Source organism: Chlorocebus sabaeus, chromosome 12, assembly GCF_047675955.1.
Source record: "Chlorocebus sabaeus isolate Y175 chromosome 12, mChlSab1.0.hap1, whole genome shotgun sequence".
Taxonomy (NCBI): Eukaryota; Metazoa; Chordata; class Mammalia; order Primates; family Cercopithecidae; genus Chlorocebus; species Chlorocebus sabaeus.
The window spans coordinates 21,368,713-21,383,861 of NC_132915.1; the positions used below are offsets into that span (position 1 = coordinate 21,368,713).

The following is a 15,149-nucleotide window of genomic DNA, read 5'->3' on the forward strand; positions in this document are numbered from 1 at the left end:
TCTTCAGGTGTTATAATTTGGGTTTAAAGAACAGAGATTTGAGGGGGTCTCATGCCTTGGTCATGACCAGCTTTTCCCACAGGTTTGGTCCAGGACTATGTCAAGATTTGGTCAGATTTTGAGTAGCCCTGCTCAATTAGTTATGGATGATAATTTAAACACCATGCGTAAATTTTTGGCCACTCGCCCAGGGTCTTCAACTTCAAATTATTACAATAGTATGTAGACGAAGCTATTTCCAGTGGTAGAAGGGCTGATACTTTTGTTAGGCACCGAAAATTTTCCTGGGACAAGAGTTCAAATGGGATAATAGGGGACAAGAGTTTGGATTGGCTTTTGTTTATTCTGGAGAGTGATTCGCTTTTACCAGAGCATTTCTTGGCAGCTGATTCTGTTAGGTGAGAAGGTGGACCAGCATGAAGATATTGGATGTCCATAGGAGAAAAGGAAGGGTGAGGGTTGAAGGCATGAGGTGAAAAGGACTGCTGGAAAGGATAAAAGAAAGGTGCAGGGATTCTGAAAATAAACTTGATGAAGTTGACTACCACATTTTGCTTGCTGTAGCTGTTGTGTGATTGATGGAACTTAGCTTTGGGTCCAGTTTGGTAGTGAATAAATCTGGAAGAGAATTGGAGTGAATCCTCAGCAATATAGCTGGAGATGTACATTTCCAAAAGGCATCATACATAAACCTTAGTGAAGTCACAATTAAACAAGGGACACAATCTCTACAAATTGGTGGGAGGGGCTTATGAAGATTGATGGGACCCCCTGGTTGGATGATTTTTAGCCTTTTATTAAAGCTTCCATTTATGGATATGGAACTTCTTCAATTAAATCATCCTTCTTCTTCTTCAGCACTGTCCCATCAAGGTCTCTGCTACGTTTGCTTCACTAATGCTTCTTAAGGACATCACTCTTAAGTAGGCAGAACTACCTCAGGGCTTGCTAAACAACAAGCCCTACCTCGAGGAAGCCTTCTCTGCTCATCACAGCTGGAAGCAATGCTGCTTCTCTGATCTGGCGTAGGATTTCTAACACAGTAACTTGTAAATAGAAGGGATGCAATAAATGTTTAAGATAATGGATTAAGCACAATTTCAAACAGAAAAAAAAAAAAAAAACAGAAGAAATGTCAGCTCATTTGTAGGTAGGTTGGTCCAAGTAACTGTAGGATGCTTAGAAGACTAGACATTTGTTTGGTATCTAAACTTCTTTCTAATTTTGTGCTATATAGGGAGATGTGAAAGTGATTTTGGATGCCATCTTGTCCTTTCTCTTCTTCCTCTTCTTTTTTTTTTTTCTGTTACAAGTAAGAAGAGGCATAAAGAGGTAAAGTGACTGGTTTAGTACCTTCTCGTCAGTAACAAAGCCAGGACTTAAACTCACATTTTCTGACTGCTGGTCTTAACATTCCTTCCATTGAACCATTCATTCATTCGTTCATTCAGTTATTTATTGTGAACCTTTCATATACCAGACACTGTGCTGGTGCTCAAAATACAGCAGAAATAAGGGAGAAACCATGCCATGCTCTTATGGGGCATACAAACGTATGGACCAAATAGACATCAAATGTGTTGAGGCTCGTGAAGGGGGAAGTGCAGCATTCCCAGGTTGTTCCTGTGAAGGCCTAATCCAGGCAAGGAGGTTAGGGCAGCCCTTGCTGAGGAAACGATGTTGAAACTAAGATGGAATAGGAAGACATCAGCCAGACAACAAGCAGAAACATCTCAAATGAAGTCTTAGGAGCAAGAGAAACTCAAATGCCCAAAAGAGTAAGCAGCTACAAACAATAACAGTAATGATAATAAAAATAATAACAGTTAATATTCTAAGTGCTCACCATGTGGGGCTAGCCCTGTTCTAAATGCTTTATTGTTTTATCTCATTTCATGTCATTTAATTTTCATAAAAACTCTTAAAGAAGTGAGCATTATCATCATCTTGTAGATGAGGAAGGAAACAGAATAAGGCAGTCTAGAGGTAAAATATGACAGGTGTTTGTCCTATTTTGACGCATGAAACACAAAGCAATGATTTTAATTTATACACAGAAATGCGTTATCTCCTGATCTTCTGCAAATGCCTGGTACTCCTAATGTGTTCTTCATTTTTCTTGGTTTACTGCAAGGAAGACTAAAGATCAATAATTCTTTTCCACCAGAAAAATGATCTAAGGATGATAATGCTGGTAACTGATAGCCTCAGGATCAGTGAGACAACTGGGAATGGTGGGGACTGGGGAGAGATGGACAACAGCCTCTTTTGGACTCCAGGTAATGATTTGGGAAATGCAGGTCCAGTGTTGGTGGATCTTTTGAATTTTCAATAGACATCAAACCCTCAAGTTTTTATCTGCAATGTCCCAATTTTTAAATTTGGCTCAAATTTAAAAAGTAGTATATAGAAAAAAAAATACGAATCTGGCCCACATGAGGTCAGTAGGGGACAGGCATATGAGTTGAGGCTGGAAAGGAGTCAAGGGTCAGAATGCAGAGAACCCTTGAGAGCATGAAATAGAATCCAATGGCAGCAGGCAACTTTTAGTGCAGGTAAATCTGGGACTCAAAGGTCACATTTGTAATCATTTGAAATGATGACCTTGCTCTGCTGAGCTCTGGCAACTTCTAAGTGGCATACCTCAGCTCCAAGAAGACTCACACACAGCCCCTAATACAATACTTTCCTTAAAGACAGAACGTGTCTGTCTTAATTCCCTAGCTTTTCACTTGTACTTCCACAAATCTTAGCTTCACTGTCTTATCTCACGTCTGACCTCATGCTTGTCTGTCCTTCTCTGGAAAGGCATCTCTTAGCTGCTTTCTCATCTTTTCAAGGGCACCGAGTCTACACCTAAATAAGGTGAACAAGCTTTTTGTGTCCTGACAAGCAGAAAGTTCAAGGTTGTCCAGCCTCTCCAGTGAACAGCTGTCTGATCTTAACCCTCAACCCCAGACACAAGGCTTTTGGGTCAAACCAAATGATGGCCATCAGGAGAGGAACAGGTTTGGGGTCAGGAAGACAGAGGAGCAGCCGTCCTCTCACCTGCTTCACAGGAGGTGCAGAGGGTAGGGCCGCTTCCTTGGCATCTCTGGCAGGTGTGGTGGCATGGATGGCATTGGTTCTCAAATTCAAATTTCCGTGAGGGACAGCTGGAAACACAGCGGCCATCATCAAGAATCCTAGAGGAAATGCAGACTTTTAGAATTCACCAGGGTGACTTTCCAGAGTGGCCCTAAGTATCAGAACATGTGGTTTTCATGTTTGCTGTACAGATTTGACTTCATTGTTCCAGAAACAAGGGGGATGACTGGGAGTGATCATCTTAGAACATGTAAAATATTAGTCATGTACCCATCCTTGGCCCAAGATTTGGACTTAACAGCCAGTGTGCCAAAAACTGGCTGGGAAAACAATCCCGAATCTGGTTCCAAACAAGCTAACTGGTGCCCACAGGGATTAAACCCATATTATAGGCCCCAACCAAACCCAGCCAACAGTCAGATGGAGGTTTCTAAACTTTCCATACACTCAGTGGGCCTTTGAGAGAGGCCTTGGAGAAAATATTCTTCCTTTATCTATCAGCATGCTCATGCTTTGCAAGGGAAATGTCAGCTCCAAGGGCTCTTGACGAGTAGAACAAAACACTGCTTTGTAGCTCGGGTGCTACTTAGAAGCCTGGCCTGAGTATGTTGCAAGTAATCAATGAACTCTGATTTTGAGTGTCTTGTTTTGCAAGCATTTCCTGAGATATGGAGCACTGGAGTCTCTATTTTCTGACCATGAACACTTTCTGTGAACACCTACAAAGGGCATTACTGATGAGTTAGTATATGGGCTTCTAAAACTTTGGTTTTACACATATACAATATATATCCTAATGTCATTGTTAATATTTTTGTAGTTTTGCTTCATTATTCTTTGCAAACTAATCATAAGAGCAAATGTGATTAAGTAAATTGTATCCAAGTGTTCTGTTCAGAAAAATACAAAATGTTTATCAAATGCAAGAGTCAGATAGGTAATATGAATAGATGAAATGAGCTGGGGGCTGCACACCCAGAGTTCCTAATTTAGTGGGTCTTAAAGGGAGGCAGCTGAGAATGTGCATTTCTGACATTCCAGATGGTGCCAGTGCTGCTGGTCTGGTGAGCAGTCTTCAAGATCCGCTGCTCAGTGACAGTCTGGATTACTGTGGAATTCACTAAATGATTCCTGTGTAATACAGGTGACATCAAATTGGCATCTCTTACGCTCCCTTAGAATAACAGTTATTGTATCAATTGTGAGGTTCACTGAGCACACAGCATACACGTGCTCCCGTGAGCATAATGCTGCCATCCAGGCCTGGGACATCTGAGTGGGCCTGCGAAGACAGGGAAAGTTGTCTTTTTCTCTCTACTACTCCTCTCCACTTAAGCTGCACACCACATGAAAGGTCAGCTGTAGGCCTCAAGCAACTTGTTCCTGTATTGGCACTGGCTTGTTTAAAGTTCATTGTTTCCAGAGCTAGAACCAACCCTGAATTGAGGGGTGGGCCATTTCAATCCCAGGTTTAGAGGAAAGTTGGGTGGGGCAAGGCATCCTGAATAGTATGTCACTGCAGTCTTCTATCTCATTCATTCCCACACACTGAAAGTCTGTGTCATTTGCATCTGTTTGGAGACAGAATGGGATTCAAGCCAACAACCTGAGACATAAGTCCACCTCTGTCTTGGATTCCCAGGCCCTCATGTTCTGTTAACCATCCCCAGCACCACTGAATGAACAATCCTTCTGGCCCTCTGCAAAGCGTGAGTCCTAGTCCTAAACAGACACTCACACGCATCTGGCTGTCCATGTCAAAACAGATCCCCTGCACCATGGCATAGAATGAGATGCCTGTGCTCCCAGCCCAGATTTTTAGTGGATGGCGCTAATGCCAAAGGGGAATATCCCAGCCCCAGCCTGGCACCAGTTACTGAGCCAGAAGACTTTTCAAGGAATAGTCTGGATGTGGCTAATTTAATATGAACAAACAAAGAAAACTATAATCTTTCTACAAGAAAAACTGTGGAAGAGCTTTCTGAGGATTTTAAGCAAGAAAGCTATTCGATGTTCTGCTGAAAAGGAGAATGGGGCAGGTTTATTCTGGGGGTTTATTTTCTTGCTAAAATCAATTGAGAAAGGGATACGAAGTACATCATCATTTTATCTCTTATAGCAGTGGTCCCCAGCCTTTTTGGCAGTAGGGACTGTGATTTGGTTTGGCTGTGTCCTCACCCAAAATCTCATCTTGAATTGTAGTTCTCGTAATCTCAAGTCATGGGAGGGACCCAGTGGGAGGTAACTGAATCATGGGAGTGGTTACCCTCATGCTGTTCTTGTGATAGTGAGTGAGTTCTCGCGAGATCTTATGGTTTTATAAGGGGATTTTTCCCCTTTGCCCAGCACTTCTCCTTCCTGCCATCCTGTGAAGAAGGAGTCTTTCTTCCCCTTTGCCTTTTGTCATGATTGTAAGATTTCTGAGACCTTCCCAGCCATGCAGAACTATGAGCCAATTAAACCTCTTTTCTTTATAAATTACCCAGTCTCAGGTATTTCTTCATAGCAGCATGAGAACAATCTAGTACAGACCAGTTTCATGGAAGGCAATTTTTCTACAAATGGGGATGTAGAGGATGGTTTTGGGATGATTCAAGTGCATTATATTTATTGTGCACTTCATTTCTATTATTATTACATTGTGATATATAATGAAATAATCATACAACTCACCATAATGTAGAATCAGTGGGAGCCCTGAGCTTGTTTTCCTGCAACTAGATGGTCTCATCTAGGGAATGATGGGAGGCAGTGACAGATCATCAGGCATTAGATTCTCATAATGAGTGTGCAACCTAGATTGCTCATATGTGCAGTGCACAATATGGTTCACACTCCTGTGAGAATCTAATGCTGCTGCTGATGTGACAGGAGGTTGAGCTCAGACGGTAATGTGAGCAATGGGGAGTGGCTATAAATACAGACAAGGCTTCACTTGCTCATCTGCTGCTCACCTGCTGCTGTGCAGCCCAGCTGCTAATAGGCCATGAACCAATACCAGTTCATGGCCTGGAGTTTGGGGACCCATGTTTCATAAGATGAGATGACAGATTGGCTTGGGGGGAAATCATTTGTTTTGGGAGAAGTGATCTCTGATTAATGGGAACCACTAAAAACTACTCAGAAATAGGAGAAGAAGCAGAAATAGAACCCTTCCATGTTTACATAGGGAAGGGGCTGTCTTTTTGACTTGATTTTAGGAACATATCAATCACATAATCATGCTTGAAACCATTCCCTCCATGTCTAACAAAAGCATAGGCGACATCTCCAGTTTTTGTAAGAGGATGATTATTTCTAAAGATAGAAAGATAGGGAAGACAGTTATGCTTAAGTGAAGGCACTGAATTATGTCACCACGACCCACCCCACATTCTCCAAACTCCCCCCAAAATATTGCTAAGAAACTTGAAGAAAAATCCCATTCCAAATGGCCACAGTTTTCAACAGACACCAACAAATTTTCCGTAGTAGAAGAGAATAGATATTTTGCTCTATAAAAGTAGAAAATGGGGCTGATGAAAATTTTCCTTAAAGCCAACTCAAGGCATCTCTGGGACCACCAGGCATCCAATTCATGGATTCCTGAGATGCCCAGGCAAGCTCATCTCTGCAGGGGAAGAGCTTCTCTCCCCAGCTCATGTCAGTTCTTGACCTTTTCATAGGAAGTGAACCATTCCAGACCGAACAGGCCTGAAAGAAAGGGAGAATGCAGTGGAACCAAGTGCTCAACAGCTGGGCAGAGATGATCTTAACATTGGCGCTGAGTGTTCCAGAAGGCCCCAGGATGTGTGTGTGACATGAACTGTAATGAAAGAGATGGCATGTCAGGGTTAGCTTGTCCTCTTTCCTGATTGTTGACTTGGCCTAATTAAAGTCATTACAATGGCACTTAGTGTAATTTCTTGGTGCTTTAATATTCTAAAAGAATGAAATCTAGTAAGAAGATTTTTTTGTCTGAATTCATAGAAATAGATCAAATAAAATGTTTGAGCACGGGTCAGAGCGGAGATAACTTTGAAATGTTTTTAATTAGTTCACTGACTCTGTAACTCCTTCAGGGCTGGGCAGGGAAATTAGTTTGGGCAGTGAGGACCCCAGCATCACAGAGCTTTGCATGTTAAATACAGTGGCAAAGAGGGCGCTTGGTTTCTCCAGGTTTTTAATTCTTTAAGGAGCTAAACCCAGTGGTTTATAAAATTGTAAAGGAAGGGTGGTGGCTGCCTTATTAAACAAATGTTCAAATATTCTCCGGGTTCAAATGACATGCACACATGCATTGGAATTTGATTCTTGGTATGGTGGGGAATTGGAGAAAAAAACAGAACCTCATTTTGAGAATGCTATCTGTATCTTAGAGTAAGTCCTGATGCTTCTTTAAGGCAAATTCAATATTTAGAGGCATAGTTATTTTAAAGAGACACTTGGAAAAATATGCTCATGGTTAGCCTTAAAAATTCTTGAAACTGTTCCTTTGTGTCTTCTTCAGTCCTTTCTCCTTCCTTCTTTCCTCTTTTCCTTCTCTTATTCATTCTTTCCTTTCTTCCTTCCTCTTTCTGAGGGAGCTATTTGGAGAGCCAAACCTATGATATTGATTACATACTTCATCAAGTTCAATAAAACACATTTATTGAATTGTTATGTGTTGATCACTATGGGGAATAAAGGAACAAACACATCACAGCACCTGCTTGCAAGAATATTACAGTCCTGCAGAAGTAGGACAAAATGACCATTATGCAAAGCAGAGGGCATGTCCATCCCAGAGATGCAAAGTGCCTGCCACTGGAGCAGCCTCATCACCCTTGCCTGCAAGAGACCTGCTTCCTTTGCATTGGGAAGGGCAGTGATGAGGCCATTCAGTGAAACACTCAGCAGCCAACAAATATTCAGTGCTAGGCTCAGAGGAGCATTGAATGAAAATACAACAGGCCTCCAGCTTTCTTCATTAGAAATTCCCAGTGTATTAGCAAAGATGCTTATTCCATTTGCATACTTACTATTCCCTCATTAACTCAGTTAGCAAACATCACCGAGTGTCTACTATTATCCCAGAACTGTGGTAGGTACTAGAGATCAAAGACGAGTATCTCAAGTGGCTTACAGTCTGATGAGGAAATAGCTTTGTAAATGAAAACCTTCAAAGGCTACAGGTGCTCTTACGGAAGCTTATAGAGAGCAAAGAGATATAAAAATGGTTAATTTTTGCTGGGAAGAGATTAATTTTACTGAGAAGAGGTCAGAAATGCCTTTGAGAACAGTTCACCCCTTGTAATCCCAGCACTCTGGGAGGCCGAGGCGGGTGGATCACCTGAGGTCAGGAGGTCAAGACCAGCCTGGCCAACATGGTAAAACCCGTATCTACTAAAAATACAAAAATTAGCCAGGCGTGGTGGCGGGTGCCTAATTCCAGCTACTAGGGAGGCTGAGACAGGAGAATTGCTTGAACCCGGGAGTTGGAGGTTGCAGTGAGCAGAAATAGTGCCACTGCATTCCAACTTGGGTGACAGAGCGAGACTCTATCTCAGGAAAAAAAAAAAAAAAAAAGTTCACTTTTGAACTGACTCTAGAAATAAGTAGATACTTGACCAGCAGATGGAAATGATGATTGAGGAATGGGTGTGCAGAAAAGGATGAGATTTCAGGCATCAAAAGTGGCATCAAAGGCACCCTATTCATTGGTGAGGAAATCTGTTCCATGTCCAGGGAACTGGGCCTTGTGATGGGGACTGGGCGTCATGGGGAGAGGATACCACAGAGCTGGGCTGTGCCCAGACCAAGGAGAATATCTGTGGAGTGGGAAGGAGTTTGGTTCCTTCTCACTGCAGGCCCATGGGATGCCGCTAAGGTGGTGAGCACCTCCTCTCTCCACCCTGCAATCCATGAGCTCACACCACCGGGAGATCCTGAGAAGCCACTTACCTTGTCATGGGGCAGGCAGTGCAGTCTTCCTGGGTTGGTCCCCGGCACTTGGCACATGAGGCCTCACAGGTCTGGCAGTGGCCATGGTCATCAACGTATTCTCCTGGGGAACAAAATCTAGTTGTTTACTTCATTTCTACATGGCAAGGCTGCCTGGGCTGTCAGTCTGAGAGCAGCCAGATCTCCGTGGCTGCCTGAAAGCGATGCAGACAACACAGAGAGGAGAGGCCTTGAATGGCTTCAGCTGCTAGTCCCAAATCCTGATCTTATCATAACAACAGTTCCTCTCCTGGGGGGCCCCAGAAGTTGGAACCTCAAAAAGTTATGAGGCAATGACATATTTCTGAATCTAGTCAACATGTGTTACAGATTTTATAAGTAGGGAAGGCCAAGCGGGGCTTCCCACCAGACCCCTTTACTGAACTCCTACTGACGTTCCCATTAAAAGCTGAGGTCTCCTGGTCCACAGAGGGCCCTATAGTTTTGGTTCAAGTCAAGCAATGACCAGGACTCACCCAGATCTTGTCTTACCACCCCATGGGGTAGAGGTGCGGGAATCGTGGTTACTGGTCAAGAATGGGTGCTGAGTCTTGGCTGACATTGGGCAATTGTAAGCTATATCTCACTCGGAAAGAGTAATAGTGAAGAAATAGCCAGGGAATTCTTCCTTTAATTGGAAACTTTATCTTTCCCAAGGGAAAACACATATGGGGCCCTGCAACAGAAGCAAATCCAGCCTCACAAGTTTCTTGGAAACATTTTAAGAAATTACTCCCACAGTAAAGGTGGCAAAGGGGGGCCAGTCTCATGGAAAGTAAATCTCATGGATTTAAAGATGGGCCTCTACTCACTGAATCCAACCCTCATTGCACTCATCCTAACCTGCTATTGTCTTAAAAAAAATTGACCGGCTTCTTTGGTCAGATCCACAGAGCCACTTTTTCTGGTTTAGAAACTGGTCATGCCCAGAAAATATGATTTCAGATTTTGGCAGAGACACAACCTCCACTGGACCTCAACCCCCTCCAACTCTGACAGCCCCCATAAGCTATATCTGAACACTGTCAATCTGAGATCCAGCTGGTGGGGTGAGATAGCAGGACCCGCCCAGGGTTTAATCAAGTTGTCTCACTGAAACACCAAGACTCATTGCCTGATTTAGCACAGTTGCATTGAAAAGAGTCCTGGAAACCCAGACTTGACTGGTGAGGAAATGAGGGAAATTAATCCTTCTTTCTCCCCTCCCCCCCCCCCCCCCCCCCGCCCCATCGCTTCATTGGACTGGTACAGCTAGCATGTAAGTAAATCTTATATATGTAAATTTTACACTTGCTAGTACTAAACCCCAAAGATGAATGTGAAGAGACAACTAGAGTTTGCCTTTATGTAGCAGAAAAAGCCTTTCATGTAGAGTTATTCTATTCGTTTTGTTAACTGAAGGGAAAAGTGCATGTTCAAAGTGATGCAAACATGTAATCACAGCACAACCTGCACACCCCGGGCTCTGTTCCTGTATATCTCCTCGTTGTTACCAAGGTACAATTTGGACTGGGAAACTTATATACAATTTTTAGAACGCAAATGGGACTGGGACTGTAATTCTTACTTCAGGACTGAGTAGGAAACCTCCCAGGAGACCTAGGCCCAAAAGAGTGCATAACTAGCAGGGGCAAAGAATACAGGTATGCAGGTTGTTCACTGCACAAGGTGCCTACCCACCCAAATGGTCCCGTGGAGGCTGACATCCAGCCCGTTTGCTTCACCATGCCAGGCACTCTGGTGTAGGCTGCCTCTGCCTCTGTAGAGGGACACCTTTTATTAACTCACACAAAGGCGTTGACTGGACTGGTTACATTCTTGGTAACCAGTAGTCCTAAGACAGCTAAAAGCTGTGACCTCCATCTAGCAGGAGTGGTGATTTCAAGCTGAGACTGTGTCACTTACTACAGGCATCATCATAGTTATGCAGCCTTCTTTATATTTATCCAGGCTCCTCCACTTCACCTCTTATTTACGGCTTCCACTATTGTTGTAGGAGGCACAATCAATTGAGCAGGGTGATTATCAGTCCAGGTACCAGCAAAATTAAGAGCAGAGGACCCAGGGCAGGCTTGGTGGGAAGAAGTAGACCTTGCCTACAGGGGCCAGTGCAAACACTTTGTGTTTACAGTTAGGTGATATCTATGTATCTTTCAAAAAAAATATGCTGAGTGGAACAAGAATGGAGGAGGTTCATAGAAGCTTAAAACCCCACAAAAATTGTATTCTAGAGAAATACGGACTCTTAGAGAGCACAACTTATCTGTTCATTCATTTTATGGATGTATTTTTTAACACTACATACATGCCAGCAACTAAGGGAGATGTAGAGATGTACAAATTAAAAAGACCCTGCTTGTGTGTTCTCAAAGATTTTACGAGAATGATTTATAAAGAGATAGTTATAACCCAATTACTAGCCAAGGGACTTCTACTTCCTCAGGTCAGATTAAAAACCAAAACAGAAGGTGTACACAGGACTCTGCTAGACCCAGAGGCAAAGACAATTACTTTGCCTTGACATCGGTGCCTATAGGAATGGACACAGTGGTTTGGTTCTTCCACCTCCTCATATTCATCTACCCTCATTTCCATGACGTATCAGATCCAATGCTAGGATAGGATTTTAAACTAAAACACCTTGCTCTGCTAAGTCAAATGCTACTTAGAAGGTTCTGAAAGTTATATCATGTCTGTGCCCAAAGTTTTTATCACGCAGATGAGGCATTGTTAGGTTAGTTGAGGGTTATTAAGATGTAACAGTGAAAATTTTGAATTCTCTCCTGTATCTCTTGTTTGCCTTCTCATTGGCTTCCATAAACCAGTAGGTGACTTTAATACCCTGGCTTTGCATGTCCTCAATCTACTCAACTATAGTGGCCTCTGTTGGCACTCACAATGTGCTGCCTTAGATATAATGACCACAAAATATTACCCCATCTCCAAGATTTTAAATACATCCTCCAAGCACAGTGGGACATTCTTATGTCCCACTATGAGTCTACATCATCCCAGGTGACTCCCTATCACTTCGTGATTATCCCTTCATTCATCTCTTCCAATCTCCACCTTGCCTCCCCCACTTGGGGTAGGCCAAGCCATTCCAAAGCCCAAGTTCCACCCATTCTTCTGCAAAAGGAGACATCACCTCTTCTTCCAATCTCCACCTTGCATCCCCCAAGCCACCCCAAAACCCAAGTTCCACCCATTCTTCTGCAAAAGGAGACATCACCTCCTCATTTGCAATAAGATGTCTGAGTTCCCTTGGCTTTTTTTTTTTTTTTTTTTTCTCTCAATGTCAAAAGTCATCTCTGTTTCCTCCTTGGCTTTTTACTTTTCTTCTGTCTCCAAGAAATGTCTGCCTCTCTTCCTGGCTATTGTCAGTTCCCCATCTACTGTTATAATCTTCTTTCCTCAGGATATTTCTCCACCAGTTCCTCTGCCTTTAATCTCTTCCTCACAACTCTCATCCTTGTCTGATCTACAAAAGTTTTCTGCTAACCTAAAACCTTCCCCAGCCCTTTCCCCACCCTGATAAGGTACTCGTAAAACTTGTTTTTTCCTCCTACTATTTGGAAACAAAATGGTGAAAACTTCATGACCTTGAAGCTTATGTAAGAGAGTCAGTGTAAGACAGCTAAACTGTGCGTGTCTCTGAAGTCTGCGTGCCTCTTCACGTTAGAACAGCTGATGAGAACAGAGGAAGCTTCTCCCATGCTCATATTTATGTAGATGTTCAAGTAGTTACATAAACAACTGCCCCCAGCTCTTACAGGCACAAGTTTTCACTGCATGTTTGGAACTGAAGAAACCAGGTTCCAAGGACACAGAGAAGTTGCTTTTTTTTTTTTTTTTGGTTGTTGGAGCAGCAAATTCTTGTCATCTGTCTTCATTGCACAATGAAGCTGAATGTTTATGACAGGCATGATATACAAAATTCTTACAAAAAGTCACTTTTAACAGAGCCTTCAGGGGCCAGTATTCTGTTTTCCACCTCATCCTACAAGCTCTTCTTTCTGGCATCTTCATCTGTTGTTATGATTTCCAGATCATTTTTCTCCTGTGATCAAAAATGTTCCATTCCCCCTTTAGTTCCTTTCTCATCCTATGCTATAATGGTTCAAAGGACATTGAGGAAATGTAGTCACTGGGAGAGGAATGCTACCTTAAAAGTTGAAGACCCAGCTTAAAAATTAATACTTATAAATTTTAAAAAGTTACGAGTGGCTTACTGTGCTTATTCCATCTCTTGATAACACTGTAGAATACTGTCAACAAGTCCAGATTCTAAGGAAACGTTATAAAGTCTTCCAGAATAACTGAACGTGTATCACAACACCCACAGTTACAAAATATGATTGAAGTAATCATTTTTAAGGTTTACATGGCCCGAAGAGCCTCATTTCTCCTGAACAAATGCTATGCTTTCTTTTATACCTCATAATATTTCTTTATTGATTACAGCTAACTTAGAGAATTCTAGCAAATAAATATGTCCACTGAATAAACTAATCAACACATAAATCTGATAGTTTATGATGCAAGTTTAAAAACTTTTTAGCAAGATGATTAGTAAGAGAGGGTGGGAGGAATTTGATGAGAATTCAGCTGCTTGGTTTTTGATCTGGTTATTTCAGTGAGTAACCTTGGGGTATGAAATTATCTGTAGACCTCCCTGTGAGGCCTATTTATGTGCCTTGTCACTCAGATGCCAGAAATCATAGAGTATGAGTGATTCTACAATCACAAGTGTTAATCAAATAATACTATCTCTTTGCAAGGATGCCAACATATAGTTTCCAACTTAAGATACCATTCTGTGAAGATAATTTTTATTTAAAACATCTATGTATTTTTCACCAGCTACAATAAATATGCAGCAACACTTTCAGCTACTTATATACTAATGAAATAAGTTGTTTTTCAAAGCCTTGTTAAGCATGAAGTTTTATAGCAAGACTCAAACTATGAGGCCATCAACTGAGACTGCAGCATCTTTAAGTCAACACAATCATTTGACCTTAAAAAGGAAGGAAATTCCGACAAACTCTATAACATGGATGAACCTTGAAGACCCTATGCTAAGTGAAATAAGCCAGTCACAAAAGCACAAATATTGTATTATTTCACTTAGGTGAGGTATCTAGAGTAGTAAAAGTGATAGAGACAAAGTAGAATTGTAGTTTCCAGGGCCTAAGGGTAGGCGGAAAGAAGGGGTTATTTAATGGGTACAGAGTTTCAGTGGAAGAAGATGATGAAGGTCTGGAGATGGATGATGGTAATGGTTGCACAGCAATGTGAATGCACTTAATGCCACAGAACTATACACTAAAAATAGTTAAAATGGTAAATATATGTTATGAATATTCTACCACTTTTTTTTTTTGAAGTCTGCACAAAGAGGTTGTGGCTTAGCAGGCCAATACTTTATTTTAGTAAAAAAAAATCAGTATTGCCTGTATTTTGGGGATGGGTCCAAAGGATATCAACCAATCCACCATCTTGGGAAGCCAGTCTGTTGGAGTGAGGCTTGGGAGACCTCCTGTGATAATGGAAATAAATTGATATATGAATAAAACTCAGGATAAGGGAGACATCTGGCAGATGGAAAACTCTGTCTTCTTCCTTTCCTCAAGGATGCACTAAAGACAGAATGAACATTAGGCAGCTAGAAGGAGGGTTCTACATCCCTACCCCGGAGGTGTCTGGAGGAAACCTCTTCTCTATCCCATTCTCTCAAGGACAACTTGCCCTTGTCCTTCCTGCATATTCTTTCTTTGACTGACAAGACTTATCCTTCCTGGTCCCATTGCTTTTTCATTCTCAGGCAGGCATTGGCATTGATCTGTGGGGTTTGTGCAGATGCTCTGAAATGCTACTCTGGCAACCTCATGGGTTGGCACTCCTGCAAAAAGGATGGATCGTAAATTGTGGCTCCAACACACACACAAATATTTAGTTTCCTTCAGCCTACATGTTGTTCAAAGGGCAGAATTAAGAGTTGATCTTTCTAGTTTCCACCGTCGTTTGGCCCTTGACCACAGCCAAGCAGTTAAAAAAGTGTATCCAAAGTGAAGTCTTGGCCAACACACCTCAATGTA

At 42.1% G+C, this 15,149-nt stretch overlaps 1 protein-coding gene across 3 annotated transcripts in view; it reads right to left on the bottom strand.

Annotated features, from left to right (window-relative positions):
• The window catches only part of PCSK5 (proprotein convertase subtilisin/kexin type 5), a 462,318-nt gene that overhangs the window by 109,042 nt on the left and 338,127 nt on the right, over positions 1-15,149 (bottom strand). For all 3 annotated transcript variants that reach the window (XM_037998500.2, XM_007969534.3, XM_007969533.3), the window contains 2 exons: positions 9,010-9,112; positions 3,049-3,185 (listed from right to left, as the gene is read on the bottom strand). In XM_037998500.2, coding sequence (XP_037854428.2) covers positions 3,049-3,185; positions 9,010-9,112 — 240 coding nt within the window. The remainder of the gene's footprint in view (positions 1-3,048; positions 3,186-9,009; positions 9,113-15,149) is intronic.